Raw genomic sequence first — 23,110 nt, 5'->3', positions numbered from 1 at the left:
TAGATTAACTCATTCTAATAAAATATAGTCACTTAAAACTCCACAATGTGTTTCAATGTAGTCTATGGTGTTCGTTATTTAATAACAAACCAAAGGTAAGGAACTTCACCAGTTTCTAATTTGTTTTGCTAATTTTGAAATTAAGGGACCAGTTTCCAGAATTGTAACCTTCAACTATCCATCTAAAAATATTTTTAAAGACAGAATGTGACATTTCTTTACATGCCATATGTAAAGACAGTGCATGCTTCTGCTTGAGGGATATATTTTGGACTATGTTAGATGACTCTATTAATTATTAATATACACTAGATTCTGTTGCATATGTCCCTTAAAATACTTCTTACAGTTTAATATGTGCTATTCCTTGAACTTATGGTCTCTATGTTAGTATGTTAAGAGTCAAGGATTGAAAGTATTATTATAACAGTATGCCCTTATTACATGCTTGAGAATATCCACTGATGAGCAGCATATGGGTCCCTGAAATTACTGTTAAATGAATAGCAGCATTCATTTGCCAAATGAATGGACTGTGTATTTTTAAGGAACAGTATCCATTCAGTTCCACTCAAAACGACTAGACCCAGTAGCATTTTTGAGAGTTCCAAAATCTTCAATGAGAAAAAAAGATGTTTTTTGATATGTGGGATGTGAATATTGAAGAACCAATTACTCATTTCTTCACGGTGGCTTCTTTGCTGACATGAAACCAAATATGTTACAGTTCAAATATTCAATATTGGGAGGAGGGCTCATATCATTCAGCACTAAACTAACCACTTGAATGCTTTATTTTTTCTTTTATCATATCTTATGCATGATCTAGGGTCATGTGATAATGTGATCATGTTTCATAGATAGGGGAAGATTCACAACCACATAGATTTACATCTGAACTCCATGTGCACCACTTCCTACTTCTAAAAGGAGGATTCTGTACCCTTTCCCTCAGCCTCTAACACCTTGTGTGCGTCTAATGATACCTCCCTTATGGTGAGGTTGAAAGGTTTCATTAGACTTCAAAATGCTTAGATTGCTAGTTCACACATCACACTCTCTTTGCAGGTTCTGATAAATACAGAGGCCAGCTGCTACACAGGTGTTCAGAAACAGCTGTGTTTTGTTTCTGTTTAGTGCAGTCATGTGTGCTTCCTCTTACAGATGGATATACAACTGATGACATCGAGTTTTACTGGCGCGGCGATGATAACGCAGTCACTGGGGTGAAGAAGATTGAGCTCCCTCAGTTCTCCATCGTAGATTATAAACTCATCACCAAGAAGGTGGTCTTCTCTACAGGTTTGTAGTGGGAGGGGGGCCTTCAGCAAAGGAAACTTCAGCACATTTTTTTTTAAGCATTTCTTTTCTTGGGACTGTTTCCTAGGAACCAACAATATAGAAGCCATCCTATAGCTCCTATTTCCCAAGAGGTCCTATAGTACCATTCAGAAACACACAGGTATTTTCTGAAGTCAATTTCAAGCAGAGCCCAGCCCTTTTCCTCTTTTCTCATATGCCATTGACAAGGAAAGGCAGATAAATTAGGATCTGGGTCAGATTTAGGTGGATTTTTTTATCACATTTTTGTCAGTTATTAAGGTTACCAAGGGCAGTTCATTCAGCACCTATCACTGTAGCATGGCATCCTTTAAAGTCAGTAGCCTAGAAGGCCACATTTTTCTTAGAGCATGGGATTTGCATTAGCTCCACCTATTCTTTGTGCTAAGGTCTTCCAAATGTTGAGATGACCCGGGCCCCCTTATCACTTTGTCTCTTACATCTGAGACGTTGTGGGTGGTCGCATGAGCTTATGTGCAAAGGATGTAGGAAAGCATTCATTTGCTAGAAACTTCTTTGGTGAAAGTAATAAGCTTGCTGGAATATTCCTCTTGGTGTTTTTTCTTGTTGAAATGAATCCAACAGGCACATAAATAACTATTGCTGTAGATTTGGAGGATCGACTTTCTGCTAAGGATTCAGAAACTTGTAGAGCTGTAAAGCACTTCCAGCAAAAGCTGTGTTGTGATTTCGTGAAAATGCAAAGTTGTCTCTAGCCTAAGAGGGGTGAAAAAAAACCAGGCTAGAAGCTTTCTATAAGCCTGAGGTTCCTCAATCCCCATAACAAGGTGGAGAGGACTTCCTTGTCTTGATTGCTTTCTACAGCGTGAACCTTTTACTCTCCAAGGCTATACACTCCTACCTGTCTTTTCTGTAATGTTAACTCCCCAGAGGTCTACAATCAAAGGACAAAAACGTGTGGTTTTTTTTTTTTTTTGGACTGGGGAGGGGTTGGGGAGGGGCTGTTGTTTGGGTTTTTTGATAGCCTAGCACATACTAAGAACTATGTCCCTAGGATGACTAGGATGACATTGATTCTTTATATCCAAAATAATCTTATTTAAAAGTGGCAATTCTCTACATTTTCGTGAGTGATTTCTTTTTTCTTCTTTTTTCTTTTCTTTCTTTCTTTTTTTTTTTTTTTTTGACTAGTTGTTCTCTGCTTTTCTAATGCTGAGCTCCTTTAATACTGCTTTTCACATGGTGACCTCCAACCATAACATTATTTCCATTGCTACTTCATAACTCTAATTCTGTTACTGTTTGGAATAGTAATGTAGGCATATGCTTGTGGTTTCCAATGGTCGTAGGTGACCCCCGTGAACGGGTCATTTGACCACTAAAGGGGTCATGGCTCACAGTTTGAGAATCACTGCCTTAGACAAAAACAGATGAAACAGAGTGAAAACCCATGCAGAGGCCTGGGTTTTCTCATCACAGACAGAAGATGCCTACTATGGTTTCTGAAGATGCTTTTACTACCACTAGAGCCCACAGCCTTATTCTTATATTTTAAAAAAAATACAGGCTAAATGTAGTAAGAGTTGAAAGAGGGAACCAAGTGACTTCTAAATTGCACTGCCCTCACAATTACAGAGGATGAATGTTTAGGATGGAATATATGAGGCTGAGCAGGAAGAGCAAAGAGTCTTTAGCTGCTGGTAAGAACAGAATGTATTCCACACTTGAGTCTTACTGCTCATTAAAACACCTGGGATCGCAGACCAGATTTACAGGAAAAATATGCTCCTCACCAGTAGCTAAAATTACATTTAGGGAAGATGTGCAAACTTTTTATGGGCCTTTACTGGAAAGTACCCTATAACTATTGATTGATAATGATGATGTTCTCAAATTGCCTTTCTAGGTTCTTACCCCAGATTGTCCCTTAGCTTTAAGCTGAAGAGAAACATTGGCTACTTTATTCTGCAGACATACATGCCGTCCATTCTGATTACCATTCTCTCGTGGGTCTCCTTCTGGATTAACTATGATGCTTCCGCTGCACGAGTTGCATTAGGTAGGCCGTCTGCAAACTGTGGAGTCCTCTGTCTCCATCCTCCCTATTTCCTTTGATCCTTTTCCCCCATCTCCCTCTCTGCCTGTTTCCTTTCTCCTTCCCCATGTGTGCGTGCACGTGAGCACTTGTGTGTGTGTGTGTGTGTGTGTGTGTGTGTGTGTATGTGTGTGAGCACATGAACTTTCTTCACCCAGAATTTTGTGATACACAATAAGACTGGACTTTTCCCATTACAGGAGTTCACCACGAGACTTTGATGATCATCATCTGATTTAGCATTAAATCAATTAAACACAAATTAAAATTCTTCCATGTCAAAATTAGTTAATGGTAGAACTGTTAGTAATGAAATTGGTTTCAACAGTTTGATAGTCTTATCAAAGCATATTTCATGTAATAATGCTTGCATAATTGCTCAATTTGTCTCCATGCTTCTTCACCTGTGAAATGTTTCCTTTTATCCCACCCCCAGCATGGAGTTGTGCTATATAACAAATGTATAAGCAAAATTTTTTTCTGAGGGTTTATCCACATTTCTAGGCAGCATAGAGAAGGCAGGAGACGAAAGAGTCAAAATGCTGGGACATCCTTTGTAGTCCTGCTCATCATATGCCTGACTTTTGTTTTCTGTCATAATACCAGATGTGAACAAATTACATCCCATAAACATTTTGTGAGATTCAAGTAAAGTAAATTGTATGACCTCTTGCACAGATTTTTTTTTCCCTTTAAAATAAGGGCTTGTTTGACTTCATCATAAGATCCTGATTCAGCGATTACACTCACAGAAAAGCCATTCATTTGCATTCAAAAAAACATTTGCTTGGCATCTAACATGTGCTGACACAATGAGGTAATGAATTTGCACTTTTTCTTTTTTTGAAAGTTACATTCTAGTGGTAAGAGATAGATAAGAGGCATAACAGCAAGGGGATGGAAGCAGCCTTGATGGCCACGAAGAAGAGAATGGATAACAAAAATGTGGTCCATATGCATAAATAAATTTTATGGAATTGTAAAAAATGAAATTATATAATTTGAGGAAAATTAGATTAATCTGGAAATTACATTGTGATGTTCTCAGAAAGAAAAATGTCGCTCTGTTGTAATCATATGGAAACCCTAACTTCTAATATTTGTATGTAGAAGTATGTGCGTGGGAGTGAGAGAAACTGGAAATGCAATCATGTGATGTCCACAAGAGGTCTTGAGAACAAGGAACAGCAGAGCGCATAGGAAAGCAGAAAGCTGGGTACTAGAGTAGAAAGATAAAAGTGAAGCAGAGAGCTGGAGGAGAAGATGGAAAATGAGTAATAAAAATAATGTTTGAAAATGTCATAATGAAACCTAAAACTTTGCCTGCCAATTAAAAAAAATGTAGAGCTAGAAACGGAAGAGCCAAAAAACATGACAGCATCAGGCAAGTCTACAGGGGGAAGTAAGCAACATTTTGTAGCTATGCCTGGGAGTGTTGCCATGATCAAGACTGACCTCCCCCAGAAGGTGTTACAGGAGAAAAGACTTCAAGAAAACAAAGATCCAGAAAAATGTCTGAGTGGTGACAGTCTAAGGCCCTGACAAAAGCTCAGGGGTTGGAACAAATCAGGGACGTGATTGGGACCCTGCAGAGGACAGGATGGAGAGTAGGCGACAGGAGACTAAGGGGTTGTGAAGGGATTCAGAGGTGTGGCTGAAAGCTTTACCTTTATTCTACGTGAAATAGAGACACTGGATAGGTAAGAAATAGGGTCAATTTTATGGTGATAGTATTGAATGCTGTTAGGCTAGGTTGAGATGGATCCAGGATAAAGGTAGGAGAGAGGAGCAGTGACCTCCAGGAATAAATTAAGTCTCTGTCATGTGTGTTCTTAGAATCACATAAATTATTTGTGTAGACTAACCACAGACACAATTTCTATTTATCAGTTTTGTGATAGTCTCCCCTAAGCATTGAGAGATCTGCTGGAATAATGTCCATATGTAATCATATCTCTGTGCTGTTTTAGTGTTCATAAAATGCTACTAAAGAAATGGAAGCAACACATCCTGTTTTCATAAAGTAAAATTCTAGTATCTGTTGTGTATCTATTGTACAAAGAAGTAACTTATTGATGCTTAAGAGAAACACTTAAAATATCTTTGTATTTGAACCATTTATTATTAGGTACGCAAGTATTTTCAAATGACATTCAGATTAATATAAAAGTCAGAAATGACAGGTTTAGTAAAGTATAATATCGAATATATAGCCTGTAGTAGAAATGATTAGGAGTAAAAGGAAATTGAAAGTGTTTCAAAATGATAAAGAACACCTGAAGTCTGTGAGAAAACACCTTATCTACAGTAAAACGGGCCCAGACTTACATTTATGCAGGTACTCATGAGGTTCTACTAAAAACAAAATGAAAACCATTAAGGAGACAAACCTAAATGAGAAAACTGCACCAAAGAGTCTTTGGAAAATGAAAGAGAAGTTTTGAGGTATGATTTAGGATAGCTTGGAAGGTGAAGGTTGTGACATCTGAGATCAAATGGTGAGAGTCCAACTTCCCACCATTGTAATCACGGCCTCTGTCTGGGCTTCATCTGTTTTCTTGTCATTATTTTGCTACAAAACTGAACTGTATCATATGGAGGACTCTGAACACCCAATGATTTTACCTTCGAGTGACAACTTTGAGACTAACTGCTCTCCACTCTTAGAGATGCCTGCTCACCAGACAAAAGATTATAGCCTGACCCAGAGTGACCTTTCCAATAAGGACCCCTATAATTTACCGGTATCTCATACATGTGTGTTATGTGGTGAGCTGTCCAACTAAAAACATGAAGCACTCTGCTTCCTGCCTCTGTAACCCTCTGCTTCCAGATCTATGTATAATGTATTCATAGATCTCAAAACTATCTCTGAGGTTTTACTTTTTCACATTTAACTATTTATAGGGATTATCATTGAAACCTTTCAACTGATATTCTTTGTCCCTGCCTTATACTGTGTTCCTTCATTTCCCACAATGCTACCAGAATGGTTTTCCTAAATTTAGGGTGTCCATATTTATGCTTCCCTATCTGCATCTGAGCAGCCCTTGTGTTCTCGTTCATTGAACAGGCCCTCATTTAACCCCCATTCTTCTCTAGTGTATCTATGAGATCTTGAAATCTTGCTAAAGAGCTGTGGACTCTCTCAGATCCAACCTTTACATAAAGTGTTTCCACCAGGGTGTCTGCTGTAACCTTTCATCTCCAGTCTCTGGTTGTCTGGGAAACACCCACTCATTCTTCGGCAATCACCCCTAAAATCTACATTTTTGCCTCTCATACATCAGGAACTAGGATCTTCTCTGTACTAATTTGCCCCAAACAGATAAGTCTATTATAATATTTAATTCATATTTCCAATCCCCTACTTCATAAATAACTACATGTAGAAAAATACAATTAAGAAGATTTCTTGTAATAATTCATGTTCACTCTAGGTTAACTTATGCATATTTTCAGGGAGGGCCACTAGGCTGTGTGATAAATCACCATCAAATATATCAGTATATATAAATAAGTAATACTAGCTTTTTCAGATTTTGTGAGAACAGTAAGGAAACAGAGAAGGTATGACTCTAATTTTTTTCTTTCTTTTCTTTTTTCATTTTTTTCAGGTATTACAACTGTCCTAACAATGACCACAATTAACACCCACCTCAGGGAGACTCTCCCCAAAATCCCCTATGTAAAAGCCATTGACATGTACCTAATGGGGTGCTTTGTCTTCGTCTTCATGGCCCTTCTGGAATATGCTTTGGTCAACTACATCTTCTTCGGGAGAGGACCCCAGCGCCAAAAGAAAGCAGCTGAGAAAGCTGCTAACGCCAACAATGAGAAGATGCGCCTGGATGTCAACAAGGTACATTCACAGGGAAAATAGTTCTCATTGCTTAAGCTCTTAGAGTACTGCTAGAGAGCCTGGTAGACTTCTTAACACACAGAGAAACAGGACCTGAAGAAGAAAATGGTAAGATCCTCCCCAATTACATAGATAATAAGTGAGAGGCAAAATTGACTCCCTAAATGTATCAACCAATGCTTGGATACCCTTTCTGTTAATATTAGGGATGCTCAAACTTCATTACGTGGTAGCCACAGAGTTTGTTCATATATGAAAATCATGTGTTATAATTACTTTACATTTTTCTAAATTTACTTACTTTAATTTAATAAATTTAAATTTATTTAAAAAGAAAACTTTATCTTACTCAATAGTACTTGCTGGAACCTGACATGAAATATAAAATAAAACTGCATTATTAAATTGTTGCTTATGCTAAATGAAAGCTCTGGACCTGAGATACACATTCTCTTTGATTTAAAATAGAAATAATCAACTTCAGAAATGTGTTAATTACCTACCAGCAACAACTTGAGATGTTTTTCCCCTCCAAGTAATCAAAATGATAGGAAGAAGTGGGGAAGAGAGGAGTAATTTTCTCAAGTGACAGGGATTACTTAAGGCCTTGCCTACATACCACTTACCCAAGAGCACTTCCCTGCATGAGTCCCCCCCACCCCCAGCCCCCATCTTCATTAAGTCAAGCAGGATCAAAGACTTCCTACACAAGTTTACACACTGTTTCTTCTTGAAGTCAGATTTTCATCTCAGTGGAATGTCCGGAAGAAAATTTTTCAAAGATTGAATTCTGGGTTTCTCTTAAGCCTGGGAAATCACACATTTTAAAGGTTCACTGGATTATTCTAGTTTGCAGTCCGGTTTAGGGATCCTCTCTTCAAGGGTTTTTGTAGCAGTCTCAATAGAGGTGAGCAAGTTACTTTGCTCCTAACGTAAGTTCATCTAGTTTACTATTGGAGTGCTTTCTGCCCTAAACAGAATAATTATGAATGCATTTCTTTATTTTCCATGTTTGAACTTTTTGAGATAAATAAAATAATGCTTCCATTTAACATCCACCCCAGTGTTTATGAAATAGAACATAATACGGGACTTATTAAATAGCTAATTACAAGCGGGTTAAGCACATTCTTCTTCCCCAGGATATCAGTATGAACTATTTAATAAATCCCATATTAAGAAGCATGTGCTTAAATCACCTGTCATTATTAACGAGAACAATAATTAACTATGATACTAATATTTTAATATCTTTGACTTCAATTGAATTGCAAATACAGAACATAAGAGAGTTCCACCATGGAAATTCCTGAGTCATGATCTCAATTTAACAATGGGTCTGATATTTGTTTGTAGACTAATGTTAATTAAAGTCTCTTCTTTCTCAGATGATGATATTTATAATGATAGATTTTATATTTAATCTCTGAAAGCCAATAAGCATGGAGTATAGGAACTGTCAATTTACTATCATGCTCAGGCATTCTATAGCTGGAAGCCTTAAGCTGGTAGACAGCAAACAGCCAGCGTATTGATATGGCTTTCTCAATTTGACAAACGAGAGTACTGTTAAATCTGCTTCATGATTGCCAGATATTGCATCCTAAGTAAAGAAAACAAAAAGAATAATGAATAAGTCTGTCTTTTAGGACTGGGGTTTGAAATGAGTTTAACAAATTGCCTAATGCAAGGCTGACTTAGGAAGATAACATCTGATCCCTTTTGCCTTCATCTACCTGATCTTTTCATGCTAATTTGCATTTAAATGATAGATTTAAGATTGAAGCAGTGAGGATTTTAAATAAATGGAACCTAAAGGAGCCTTCCAAAGTTTTAAATTCAATTGTTTCCAGATGGAAGCAGGGAAAAGCTCATGGGATAGACACTCTTTGGTAATGAAAATCCATTTTCCTGGCTGAAGGTGTCAAAGTGCAGATCATAGCAAAGGAGAGAACACAAAAGGATGCCAAGACAGCTCCTAGTACAATGGTTCTCAAAATAGGAGAGTTTGTCTTCCCAGAGAAGTTTTGACAACGTCTAGAGACTGCTTTTTGTGGTCAAGCTGGAAGATGGCTGTTGCTACTGGTGCTCCATGTGAGGCAGCCAAGATGTCAGTAAACATCCCATGGTACCCAGAGTAGATTCCCACACTCTAAGCCTCATCTGGCCCAGAGCACACAACCTTCCTACTTTAGATCTGAGAAACAGCATCCTTCTCAGCTCCCCGTTATATTCGAATGGGTTTCATTACTCTTTGTCCACATAGTTTGACCATCTTATTTGACCAGAACCCCAGTCAAGATATCAAGCTCAATAATTCCATATCAAATTTTGAATCGATCAGGTTTAATATTTGACAATAAAGAGTCAACCTGTCTGACCTTCAATTCCTCATTTGTAAAGTAGGGTCAATTCTTTTATATTCATGTTATTATAAAGACATTATTTGAAGAATATTATGGTAATGTGGAAAGAGGGTAAGAGAGTCCTCATTACCTAGTAGCCATTTATTATGTATATATAAATAATAAATGGCATTTTAAGCACTACCGCTTTCAAATTAAATAGGCCATCTACATACTGATTGGTACTGATTCCTTTGGTTTTACATGGGCCAGCATCCCCAAAGTAGAGTACTACCTAAAAAGGAGTGTGTGTGTGTGTGTGTGTGTGTGTGTGTGTGTGTGTGTGTGTGTGTGTGTCAGAAATTACTATTATAGAGAGGGGAATCACCTTTACAATGGTTGTCACCTATAAAATTCCAGCAAACCTATTGTGTCAAATCCTGTCAGTCATTTCATAGGGCAGCACATCATTCTGATTAGATTAAGACAAAAAGATGCCCACGTAGCATTTTGAATGCTGACTTTCCTTTCAGCCCAGCAGGAAAGGTCAGAGGAGATCCATATTCAGCTCTGATTATGCAATCCTCCCTTTTGTGTCAGTATCATACATAATGCCAGTATTTCTTATCAGAAATGTCCCTTCTTTTCAGGCATAATTCTAAGGTTATTTTCCCCCAAGATTGGACACATAATCAGCTAAGTATTGTTATCTCCTGTAGCAAAGAAAAGAATCAGCTGCTAGAGAGGGATTAGGTTTTTTTTTTCCCCTGCTTTGATGGCTTCCTAGAGATGGAAAATCTGGGTCTGTTCAGCTGTGGTGATTCTAAACTGCACAGTCCCAAGGTCAGGGCGGAATGAGACAGGGATGGTCAAAAGGGGAAAGACTGGGTTGCTTCTATTTTTCCTTTTCTTGTCTTTATTATCTGCTGTTAATTTTTTTGAAAATATTTTTCAGCTTCCAGAGGACTTCCCATCCTGTCACTTCAGTGACACTCAGAACACAAGGCTAATAAGTACAATGTGCAATAACCATAATTACATAGGAAAGGTAATCAAGGCCCTAGTACCAGCTCTGGGTCTCCTTCGCCATACTAGAGTACATTGCACAGAGCTGACAAAAGCAAAGGAAAATTACAACTCTCATTTTGCATTAGTCCATCTGTGCAATCAACTTACTTAAACTCCAGCAACCTGCACATGAAAATCCATAACTGAGTGCCTTTTTCATCTCCTCTTATGTAATAATCTAAATTGTAAAATACTAAGAATTTAAAATCAACTTCAAACCAACAGGAGACCTACTGATATTTTCCCCCAAGTGTTTTCTACAGTAATTCAAAACATAAAATACGACCCCCCCTAATAAATAATGAAAAAAAACCATACAAAATCTATCTTGGTGTGAGCAATTGCCTATCTGTTTGTTCTTATCGCCGTGTGTGTGTGTGTGTGTGTGTGTGTGTGTGTGTGTGTGTGTGTGTGTGTGTTTCCTGATAGAATTTGCTTTTAATTGGTTTGCTCTCATGGCTAAAGTTTTCAACCCCTGCTGTAAGCTTTGTGTGGCTTCCCAGTTCTTTTCTGCTTGATGCTAAGTATTTGCATATTTGAGAATCTAGTCATTCATGCTTTTTCATCCTTGGTTACTGCACACTTGAAATCCCTCCAGTCTGCTTTTTGTATTGTTAAAACTACAGCCACGGGTTTTCTTAATAAAACTCTTCTAAAAAGCATCCCCATTTGAAGTTCTTTATTTTGCATTAGGGTGTAGTGACTCTGTACTGTCCCTATGACTTTGCTGAGTCTTTTGTAATGCAAAGCCAGTGAGACCTTTCCAATGTACTCCTACTGCTTAGAATTCACTATGAAAATTCTTTGAAAACCAACTAAATCAACTAATCAACATTCACCCATTCTTCATTAGTATTTGTCTTTTTCTTTATGCATCCCGAAGACCAACAGCAATTATATATACCAAGCTCACCTGAATTACTGGTGCCATCAGTCAACTCAATTAGTAAATTCTCTATTTTGTCTTGCAGATATTTTATAAAGATATTAAACAAAACGGGACCCAGTATAGATTCTTGTGGGACCTACTGGAAACCTCTCCCCAACTAGACCGACTACCAATTACGATTTCTCTGTATATACTGTTAGATAGCCAGTTTTTAATCCATTTATTTCTATTTTTGTTTGGGACAGATTTGTTTAGTTGTTCCCTTTAACATAATGTTTGGCAACTAAAAAGATAATTTATAGGTGTCTATCCACAGATTTGAGTCTAAGATAAATATCCCCTGAAGACCTATTTGAGTTTTCAATGTAATACAGCTGTGTGGGGATCAGCTTTAAGAAATTATTTCAGTGCTAGAGAATAAGGCAAGTAGATTGCATTTGGATATGCCTATTGTTTATATGGAGAGATGGCAGTATCATGACATAGCTTGACTTTCCTTGGTTTTGGTGTTGGGTGTTTTGAACAGTTGAGTGAGTAAGAAGTTAAACTTTTCTTCTGTTGTTTGGAATATTGTGCTGCGGGAGTGCCTTCCGCTCCTTCAGCCAATAGCTGCTGAAATACCAGCCCACTGGGGCGTGGTCTCTTTCTCTTTAAAAAAGAGTGGCAGTCCTCTGCTCACTGTCTTGGTTTCAGCTCTTGCTCCAGTGACTAGACTCCTTTCCTGACTGTCGCTGTTCTGTAAGTTTTCCCCTAAAATAAATACCCCTGTAAATGCAAACTGGTTTGGGATTGATTTGCGCATTAATATTGAAATTTAAAACCTTCACATTCTGTCCTAAATTATTTATTTCTAACTAAGATTGTTATATTTGCGTCAAGTCCTTGCTTTATTGTTATTGATTTTTATAAATAAGCATTATTTTGTGAGGCCTGGCACCATTTTCATGAGAGGTAAAGAGTGTAACAGAAAGTATTCTGTCTCAAAACTTGTGATTAACCAAACTTCAATTTATTTTTACTAATACTTAGAGTTGGGGTTCTGAATTCCCATGTGTCTGTGACCTTAACTGACAACTGGCCCATCATACTACCTTCCAAATAAAAGGAAGAAAATGAACACAGCAATTATCAGCTTCCTACCTCATATACCAATAGTCTATTGGCAAATTTTGGTTTCATGTTTTAATATCCACTTCCTGATGGAGATGAAGTATTACTGACTGCTTTTCAGCATCTCCTGTGAGGACTTGATGTCTAAGGGGGTTCCCATAGTGTATCTTTGAACTGTCTCCCTTTTCCTTAATTTTACTATTTTGGCTTCAAGGGTATTGACATTTCATTCTTTAGTCTTTGTGCAGAGGCACAGGTGTGAGTGCTAAATTAGATGGCTTCTTTGTGTTGGTATTTCATTGCTTTTATACTTCGTATTACTTGTTGGGAATTTACCTGAGAAATGGCAATAGATTGTAGGGACCTGAGACATTTGATAATTTGTTCTTAATCTTTTCAAAATTTTGTAACCTGTCACATCTGTGCTTTTGGGCTATCATGATTATGTTGTTTTTGCTGTGATTGTTGAACTTAAGTTACTCTTGTTGATGTGAAAGTGCACTGGTTTGGTCCAGCACCATTCTGGGAGGAATGGTAATCATTTTGAAATAAAACACTATGAAAGTTGGCATTTAGATGGTTATAATAATGTTGGAAGAATGTTGCATTTTTCAAAAAGAAATCAAATAATTTTGATTATCCTGATGATTGGATAGAACACCAAGAAAATTCAGAACATCTTCTCACCATGAGAATATTTTGAAGAAATTTTACCTCTTGTGTGTCAAGTTGTTTAAGTATTAGCTTGAAAGAGTTAATACTCTATGACCCAATGATCAAGACCCTTGTTTTTCAAGATCTCATTTCATATACCTGGTTAAAGAGAATATTCAACAATATTCAATGAAGTATGAAGTTTAATGTTTTCTGATCATGTGTGTTTCCCCAGATATGTCTTTGCTCTCTCCTTTGTGTCTTTGTTCTAAGTATGTATTCAGAATTTGAAATATGAATTAACACTGGAGATTTTAAATAATGTTTTGTTTAATTAGAGCTATAATATGCTAAATAATCAAAATGTTCTGACAATCACAAGAAGCAGGAAGATGTAGTTTAGAGTCAGACTAGAAAGGCCCACAGTGTGTTATTGTCCTTAGGAACTGTGTGACATTGGATATTTTAAGATTTTAAGATTTTTGACTGAAAACTGAAGTCATTCATTTCTGCTAAGTCACTGGGAACTTCTAAAATGATGGAGATAATTATGCTAAGGGCGTATGTAGTACCAGGCTAAGAGCACCCAGTTAAAACTGGCTAGTGATGTTGGGATGGTAGCAAGCTGAGTTTTCAATAATGGTTATACCTGTAACCCCACACACAGGTCTAACCGTGTAGCCATTATTAATACTGCCTTTGGTTCAAGCTTAGTGACTCTTTTCTAGAGATAATGATGTTCTACCATCAGATAGATTTCTAGCTTTCATATTTTCAAGTATAAATCAAATTAATGATGGCAATATTTTACTGAATGCCAACTCCTCAGGGGTGTCTACTACAAACAACTATAAAATAAGAATCCTATTGCTAACAAACTTTGTACACTGTTAGATCATGATACAGAAAATAGAATATTTTTGGTCCAGAAGGAAATCATATTGATTTGCATATTACTTCCTAGATTATTTAGTATGTAGTTTTCATAGCTACCGGCACCATAGAGGAGTGTTCTGTGTGCTCATTTCACCTCTAAAATGAGAGGAAGAAAAAAGCAGAAAACACATGTTCTACTTGGCCCAATTAAGTATTAGAGAGATGGAAGAACAAAATAACCCTAGATCCAGTTTATCTTCTGTCTAAAAAGTCATAAAGAATAAAACCAAAAATGAAAATAAAACAAACAAAAGCAGCACTCCCCTCCAACTGAAGCACTGCACAGCAAATATATGTAGACAAAGCCAGGGTTGATGCAAGTCGAGCTCAGAGACATCCGCCTAAACTGTAGATAAACAAGTAGGAAAGCCCAATGGCAAAATTTGAACCAAGATGAGGATTACAAACCTGAAACAGCATAGAAACACCAGAAGAGGTAAATGAGACCAGGGAGAAGGGGCCAACAAACAAGAGACAAACATGGTGGGGATGGGGAGAATCTAACTGAAAAAAATTACATCTCAAGATCAATTCTTATGATAAGATTTCCTTTGAAGTTTAAAATGCAGAAGAAACAAAAGATCAGAAATGGCAACAAGAGGGGAGTAAAGGGAGGGACAGGGCTTAGTGGTTTGAGGCCCTGTAACCGATGAACGAAGTTTAAATCTAAGACCCTCATGGTATACAAAGAGATAGGATTTCTACAAGTTGTCCTCTGATTACCTCACGCAAACATGCACCCCTACACATGTACATATACTGATTCACACACACACACACACACACACACACACACACACACACACACACACGGTGGGGAGAGAGAATAAGGGAGGCTGGGGAGCAGGTCTGGGGAGTGATCTTTCTACAGGCTAGAAATGAGTGTGGAAAGAATGTTACATTTACATCAACTAAACCTAGTAGGATCACTATAAAATGGGTAACCCCTGACTTAAAAAAGAATATCTATCCCAGACAGTTTCTACACTAAATCCTTTTGAGCATTAAAATGTAGTTATCTTCAGCTGTACTAAAATTCTTGCAGGACATAACAGGAAGGAAAACTTACAAATGATCTAGTAATTCACCACAAATAAATAATGTCAAACCCCTATCAAAATTCTATAAAGTAAACTATAGATATATAGATTTACTTCAACAATGAATATCAATGGGATGGAAAAATCCTTAGATAGATGTATCCAGAGATGACCCAGGCTAACTTTAAGATGTAATTTATCTTGAGGTACAAGAATAATATGGATAAAAATTGAAACAGTGAAAATTTTCTTCCCCTGTAGACACCAAAAAGACTGTTTGTAAAACTTCAGTCTTTATTCCTGGCTACAAATAAAAAAATAGCTTAATAAACTGAAAATCATATCTCCACAAGAAAGTAGATTAGCATTGTACAATAGTGTTCAATTTTAAAACAAATGATCAACTCCTGACTTAGGGTGGAACATATAAAATATGAACATTTACTTTCCCATTCTTCCTTATGCCTGTACTTATCCATAGACAAACTATTTTACAATTTTTATTTTATACTGATAGACTCTTAGATTCTAGAAAATGAGGTAAAGTTTTTATCATCAGGAAACAATTTTCTTCCTGAGAAAACTCTGTAAGGCTTACGAAATGTTTGTTGAACAAGAAAGAAGAGAAAGTATGTGTTCCATGAGCAGTTCTGGGAGACAAGAGCTGGCATCAAATTTTTATTAAGCACCTTACTATTAATATTGAATTATTTCAAAACAAGAAAAGAATGCAGCACCTCCAGCAAGTTCCATTTCGTGTTTCTAAGGAAATTCAGGATTGGTATGACCTCTGCTGCAACAAGATTTGCAAAAGTGCTTGACACTTATTTAATTTTGGCAACGGGTACCTAGGGAAACAACAAAAATGGACCCTGACATGATTTTTGAAATCTCCCTCGACAATAAACAAGCTTTCTATTTTCCTCACTTCTACCAGCCCTAACTACAGATATTTCTGGAAGCTGGACGAGCTCCAGCAGGCTTCCTCCCCTGAGTCAGGGAGTACTTGTGAAGGTTCCTTGAAGAGGAGTTGGGGGTAGAACCTCTGAGTGAGGAGAGGGGGAAGGCAGCCAGTCTCAGCTGCCGCTCTGAGAGCACACTGTAATATCAAGTACCCACATAGGAGCACTACTTCAAGGAATATTATTATTATTATTATCGGTCACATTCATAAAGCACAATATAATATTACAGTACGCTCTGCTTAAATTGGGATAATTAATGTTTAAATACCTTTTTTCATTATTTAATTCCTAGCCATTAAATAATGGTTCTTTTCTTCTAGTTCTTTCTACAGTGCACAAGGTGGTCATGAACTGTCACATCTCTGTCGTGTGGGCTATTTGTACTTCCTCCTTCTGTCTATGTTTGTTAGCCATTATCTAACTTCCTGCTCTCGCCCCCTATACCTCCCACCTTCATAATCTCTAGTCATCACAGTTCTGCACTCAGATAGACTATATTTAAAGCCCAGGAATTATTTGAGAATGTTGGCCTACTGGAACCAAGCACATGAGTTTTGTCCCTGTGACAGTCTCTCGGCTACACTTTGTTCTTCTTCTAATTGCCTTTGGCAGGGTAGCATGGAACTTCTCACAGGAATACAGATTGGGAAAGAACATCATGAATGTGATGACAGTTCACGAAATATTTACCAAAGGATTACTCCTAGAGAATAGCAATCTCTATAATAATAGTTTAAGGGTACAGAGAGTTCTAGCTTGATGAATCCAGCTTCACCTTGGAGTGGAAACAGCCTGTAGCTTAAGCCCCAAAACTCAGTTTTTAACAGTGCATGCTTGGAATGGAAGATCGGTGGTCTTCCAAATCCTCTTTGCACAGTGGGACTTTCGGCCCTGCCATGCAAAGGTGGTCTTAAGGATTATATCAAAAGGCAGGCAGAAAGTTCTTGAAAAAGCAGCTTGCAGTTGTAAATGGTAATTGTAGCTTTGAGTACTTAGAACAGGACAGAGTTAAGAATATTTTCTGTTTTATAACATTCACTTCTAAATTTAGTGACATCACAGTACTGGGACTTCTGGGTCTTGCTGTAGCTGCTGTAAGATGATTCTAGTAGTATCAATACTCAGAATGAACTGTACACTAGTTCATTCATTTCACAGATAATATGTGCTCCTCAGTTTCATAGGAGGGAGATGCATGCCCAGGAAAAAGACCACAGAGAAAAATGTAAACTTTAATTCTAAAAAGAAAATTAAAAATGTGAAAAAGTCACTCTTCCATCTACTTGGTTGAATGTACAAAGTATAAAAGAATAGCGTTTCACTCTTAGGGGACATTTGACGGATCTTCTCATTATAAACGAAGAGACTAACTTATAAACAGAAGTGACTAGTCCAATGTCACACAACAGTTAGATAACAAAGGCTAATGCTCTGGTATAACATGCCCCCTTACACTACTGTATTCTATCCCATGAGACAAGGTGTATAATAATTTGATCATCAGGGCACCTCCATGTCTTTATAACAACGAAAGTGCCTCTGAGAGGTGTGAATACACAGGACAGCATTTTGGTGGAATAGAAACCATTCAATCCCCAGCTTGGACCATGCTGTAGCAATGAGCAAATTATTCAAGTCTAAAATATTGGTATCTCTAAAAAGCTAATACTTGCTAAGGTTGTGGAAAGTGAGAAGTTAATAAAGACACCTGCCTGAAATACCTCCTATTATTCACTACCCCCAAAACACAAGGACATATAGAGTCATCTTTAAACCACAACAATTGAGGCACCAATATTCTAAATAACCCATAGCTCTATTTCTAGCTTATTATTAGTTCAGAATTTCTGACTGCCAGAGAAGATAAATTTTAACAAAATCTCCAATGAAGGTACATGACCACAAAAAAATTTCTCTTTTATAAAGTATCAGAGCAGCAACTGAACACAGTGTTCTGCCACATCTTCCAAATTTCTATGTCTTTCTTTTATTTCCTTGCTCAACATGTAGCCTCTGTGGTCCAGAGTTTAGCAACATGTGCTGTCTGCCATCATCTTCAACCCTCCAAGCTAGGGGAAATTGGCTGTTGGAATGGGGCGCAGGGCTGTTGGACAAGGCTGTGTCAGATTAACAACAGTTCTCCTAAGGAGAGAGTTGAGGAGGCAGAGTAGGGGGTGCGGTTGACAAGCGCTCACTAGGGTAATGCACCGTGTAATTGGCCAAATGCACAGAAGCCATCAGGCCACAGCTGAGTAAGAAATCCTTGGCTGCTGCGGAGTTTATAGCTCCCTCTGCATCTCCAGCACTCTCCCGGCGGGGTTCCGTGGAGCCTTACTTGTGATTAATCCAGACGCTTGAGTGAGGAACATTGCACGCATGTGCACTTCTAAAGCCTTATTTTTCCTTTTAAATCAGATATCATTGACTTCTAGAATGGCAAAGGACTCGGTCAGGGCTAGATGTTTTATTACAGTTGTTCTCAACCTTTACTAGGCATACATGTAACCTCAGGACTCTGGGAGGGTGCAAACTCTTAGTCTGTAGTGTCAAAGTCAAGATTTCAGATTCTGCAATCTCCTCACACTTTCCAGTGATGCCACAGCACCTGAGCTATGGTTCACGTGCAATAGCAAAGATCCAGCTGAGGGAATGCAAATAAGGACTCCGTGAGTACCAACTTCGGATGACTCATGGCTGCTGCCTTGAGATCTACACTGAGGATGCTGCAATTGAGACCAGGACTGGCTGGTCCATTAGCATTGCCTCTCGTGAACTTAAGAAGAGACATCACCTCAGAAAATTCTCTCATGTAACATACAGAAGCTGTAACATAGAGAAGATTCCAGTGCTATATTCAAGATCACATACAAGCTAGTAAGTTATTGGGCTAGGACTATATAAAGCTGGAATCCATGCCTAGTTCTTTTTTTCTCTCTCTCTCTGAGTTGCACATTTTAATCACAGATTGCATGTGAAGCTGTTTTAAAATAACTTTCCTCTCGCTTCTATAATTGTCAGAACCAGTCACAGAATCTAATTTGGATTCATAAAGGCAGGGTACTCAACGTAACCGAGTCTCTGGAAAAACTCTGTGACTTTCACTAAAGAATTTCCCTGCTCTTCAGTTTCTTGTTTGTGAGATTAACAGGTACACACCTGACCATTCAAGTTTGCTCTGATATGGTAGAGAATAAGAAGCCAAAAGATCTGAAAGCACGTTGAAGAACTCAGGTGACTTAAATAAATTCAGAGAAATTTTATTTAAAATGTTGCAAGATATCATTAAACTTTCCTCAAAAGATTACTACATTTAGCTACGTGGGGTACAATCTCGGCGCTCAGGAAGCTGAAGCAGAAGAATAGGTGGAAGTTTGAGACTAGTCCAGGCTACATACTGAATTCCAGGGTAACCTGAGCTACAGAGTAAGAATTTGCCTCAAACACACACACACACACACACACACACACACACACACACACACACACACACTCCTCTAAAACCTTAGGTCAAATTTTATCTGAAGGGATGACTAATTATTATAATGAGATTCTTCTGATTTTCTATTATTGCCTAATGTCGAAAAACTCGCAAGTGGGAAGGACCAAGCCAGGCTACTCCAAAGCTTGCTTAGAACCCCTTATTCTGATACAGTATATCCATATTAGCAAAAATATTTCCTGTTTCCTCTTTCTTGCCCAAATGGAGACATGGGCATTTCCTTTGTATGCCAGAGCCTACTCAGAAGCAGTCCTCCTTGTCTTAGGATATTTTATCTTTTCCATTGCAGCACCAATCAATGCCAAAGGGAAGAGGAGGAGTTATGAGTCTGACTTAAAGTCATCAGGCTCACACTTGGGATAGGAAGTCACTGCTAGTCTATCACAGTGAAAGTGTAGATTTATCTAGAAACTAAACTCTAGCAAGAAAACATTTTTAAAAATAGTACTGTTTTCTGCCTAAGTAAGTCTGTAAATTTGTGGGTTGTAGACGTTGCAAGTTATCACCACCTTAGAACTGGTGACTTTTGTTATTTGACCAATGGGCTTATTGCCTAACCACATACCAGACATGTTCCTGGACCTACTGAATTAGTTAGCTTTCAATTGCTGTAAAATATAATCTGAGACAAATCCATTTGTAAGGACAAAGGTTCAGTGGAGCTGTGGAAGTAAACCAAATCATACAGCAAATTGGTAGATGAGTGAGAATTCAAAGCTGGCTTCATAGCTTAAATCTGCATATTTAGTTAACTACATATGTGTTTTTGTCTCTATTTAAATTTTAAATATGACTATACAAAGAGCTTGAGGCAGAATGTGAATTCCATGTTAACATTATCTTCATAATAAACGCTATCTTTATTGATGCATTTCATTTGCAGGAAGAGATATTTATTTCCCATATATAAATGGAATAAGAACTAGCATGAAAATTCAATTTTGTTGAGGGGTACAGGCTGGGACTTCCAAAACTTAGACGAATCCTGTTGGCAGATAATGAGATGAAATGTTTCTAGTTCTTCCTTGCCATTGTAAGGATAAAGAAGCAAACAAGGTCCCCAAATTAAGCACCAGAAAGACAAATAATTGACAGTCTTTGGGCTTCCCTTGAACACTGAGGGTTTTAGGCACCTCCTAGTATATTTAAACTAGATTCCCACAGCTTTGTCCCTAGAAGAAGCTCCTGGACAGAGGGCTACAGCAAGGAGAAACACACCTGGGTGGATGCATTTGTTTTGCGAGAAGTAGTGAAAGTGGTACTGGCATCCATCTCCCTCTACAACTCCACAGGATGTTTGCCACTGGGAGCTGTTTTACCAGAAAAAATAAATAAATAAAACAAAAAAACCTTTTTTGATTAACACGAGTGCAACTCCTGACTTCTGTGTAATAAGGTTTTGTCATCATTGAGCTCATAGTATTTGAAGGGATTTGAGCCACCTCATTTAATCGAATAGGTTGATATTATCTTCTATGACAATTGAGTAACCTCAGAGAAGTTAAATAAACCTAGGATTACAGTGTGATGAGCCTGGGTTTACACAGCCTTATTTTAGTCTGAGCATCAAGTGATCATACTCTTAAACATAGTAGTCCTGTTTCAGCCCTAATGAACTTGAACTTTGTTTTTTTAATATGTTCATTTATTATTTAATAATTACATGCACATGTATAATATATTTTGACTTTATTTACCCCTGCTACTCTCTCTTCCCATGCCCATTCCTCTTGAACCTCCTCTTTCTTCTAACAACCTAATTAGGAATGCTTGTATGAGCATGCGTCTGGGGTTACTTACTGGAACGGGGGATCTTAGCAGTAGCTAAGCCAGTGAAGGAAAGTGACAGCTCCTTCTCTCAGCAGCTTTGTAGTTCTTGCTAATAGATCCTCAGCTAGAAGTGCGGCTTCATGAGATCCTTCCTGGTGCAGGCTGGAATGTTGGTGCAGCTCAGCCTTTTGCCAATCTTTTTTGATGTAAGCTTAGGAGTCAACATCAACATCTATAAGTTGTCTTCTGAATCCACACACACACACACACACACACACACACACACACACAAATAATAATAAATAAATAATAAATTTTTTAAAAATATTTATTTATTATGTATACAATATTCTGTCTGCTTGTATGCCTGCAGGCCAGAAGAGGGCGCCAGACCTCATTACAGATGGTTGTGAGCCACCATGTGGTTGCTGGGAATTGAACTCAGAACCTTTGGAAGAGCAGGCAATGCTCTTAACCACTGAGCCATCTCTCCAGCCCATAAATAATAAAATTTAAAAATACAAGAGAGAATAAAATGTTGCTGCCATGACTGATGGCAACAGGAACCAAACTCTAGACTCTGCTTTTGGATAAAAGCTAGACATGGGTTACCATGATAACTAGGTAGATTTTGACCTGGTTTGATTTAAACCACAACGTTGAAGTTAACTATGACCTTTAGATAAACTTGACATTTGACCTAATGAACTTGTTACTCATCTTTGTAGATAGAAGACTATGAGAGGAACGGGAGCTTGGCTGGAGACACTGTTTATCTCTCATACTGATGGACCTTACTTGACATGATGTGTGCATCCCAGGAAAGAACACACCCCCTTTTGCAGTGTAGCTTGTAATTTTTGCCTTTGTACTTCTGCATACTAAAAACCATTGATTAGAATATCCCTAGCCTTGGGAATGAAACAAAAGCAAGTGTAATTTCAATTGGGAAGTTGTGAGTTACAAGCTATATAGCATAGGTAAAAATCTTTAGGAATTTGCCACCCATGATGCTTTAGAGTAGATGAACCAGTTAATGGAAAGATTAGATCAATTCACTGATCCTAACTTAGGGGTTGTATCAGTGCAACAAATGAAAACTGAACTGGGAGATGCTTTTTTCTCATTCTTCTGTGAATTATTTTGATTGGATGTATTAAATTCTCACATCCACTTCCTGGGAACTTGCCCAAATCAGGTCTTTAAATGATGCAATGCTTTATATCTATAGTTCCAGCTACTTGGCAGGCTTGGAAGCAGAAAGAGCTGTTGAGTTTAGAAATTTAAAACCAACCAGGAGCAACATAACTATACCCAGAGAGAAATATTTTGAACCTAGGAAAGTTTATTACAAAGTAGACTCCATTCCCTACCTCGTGAGAGTATGTGATAATTGAAACCTCTTGTGAATGCACAAAATTATGGTGGTTAATATGTATACTTTCAATTTTCGTTCCTCCAGAAAATGTCAAACTGATCCCTATTGGTTTTCCCCATTGTACATCTTGCATTCAAATTTAATATATGCTTTACTAAATCAACAAGAGGTGCCAAGAAAGAATTTGATCAATCTGC

At 37.8% G+C, this 23,110-nt stretch overlaps 1 protein-coding gene across 2 annotated transcripts in view; it reads left to right on the top strand.

The window, feature by feature from the left end:
- The window catches only part of Gabrb2 (gamma-aminobutyric acid type A receptor beta2 subunit), a 203,856-nt gene that overhangs the window by 166,019 nt on the left and 14,727 nt on the right, over positions 1-23,110 (top strand). For both annotated transcript variants that reach the window (XM_013354125.2, XM_026789794.1), the window contains 3 exons: positions 1,165-1,302; positions 3,209-3,361; positions 7,015-7,259. In XM_013354125.2, coding sequence (XP_013209579.1) covers positions 1,165-1,302; positions 3,209-3,361; positions 7,015-7,259 — 536 coding nt within the window. The remainder of the gene's footprint in view (positions 1-1,164; positions 1,303-3,208; positions 3,362-7,014; positions 7,260-23,110) is intronic.

The sequence above is a fragment of the Microtus ochrogaster genome, unplaced genomic scaffold (genome assembly GCF_000317375.1).
Source record: "Microtus ochrogaster isolate Prairie Vole_2 unplaced genomic scaffold, MicOch1.0 UNK30, whole genome shotgun sequence".
Taxonomy (NCBI): domain Eukaryota; kingdom Metazoa; phylum Chordata; class Mammalia; order Rodentia; family Cricetidae; genus Microtus; species Microtus ochrogaster.
Note: the sequence above shows the minus strand (reverse complement) of the source record. Positions and strands in the feature narration are given on the sequence as shown.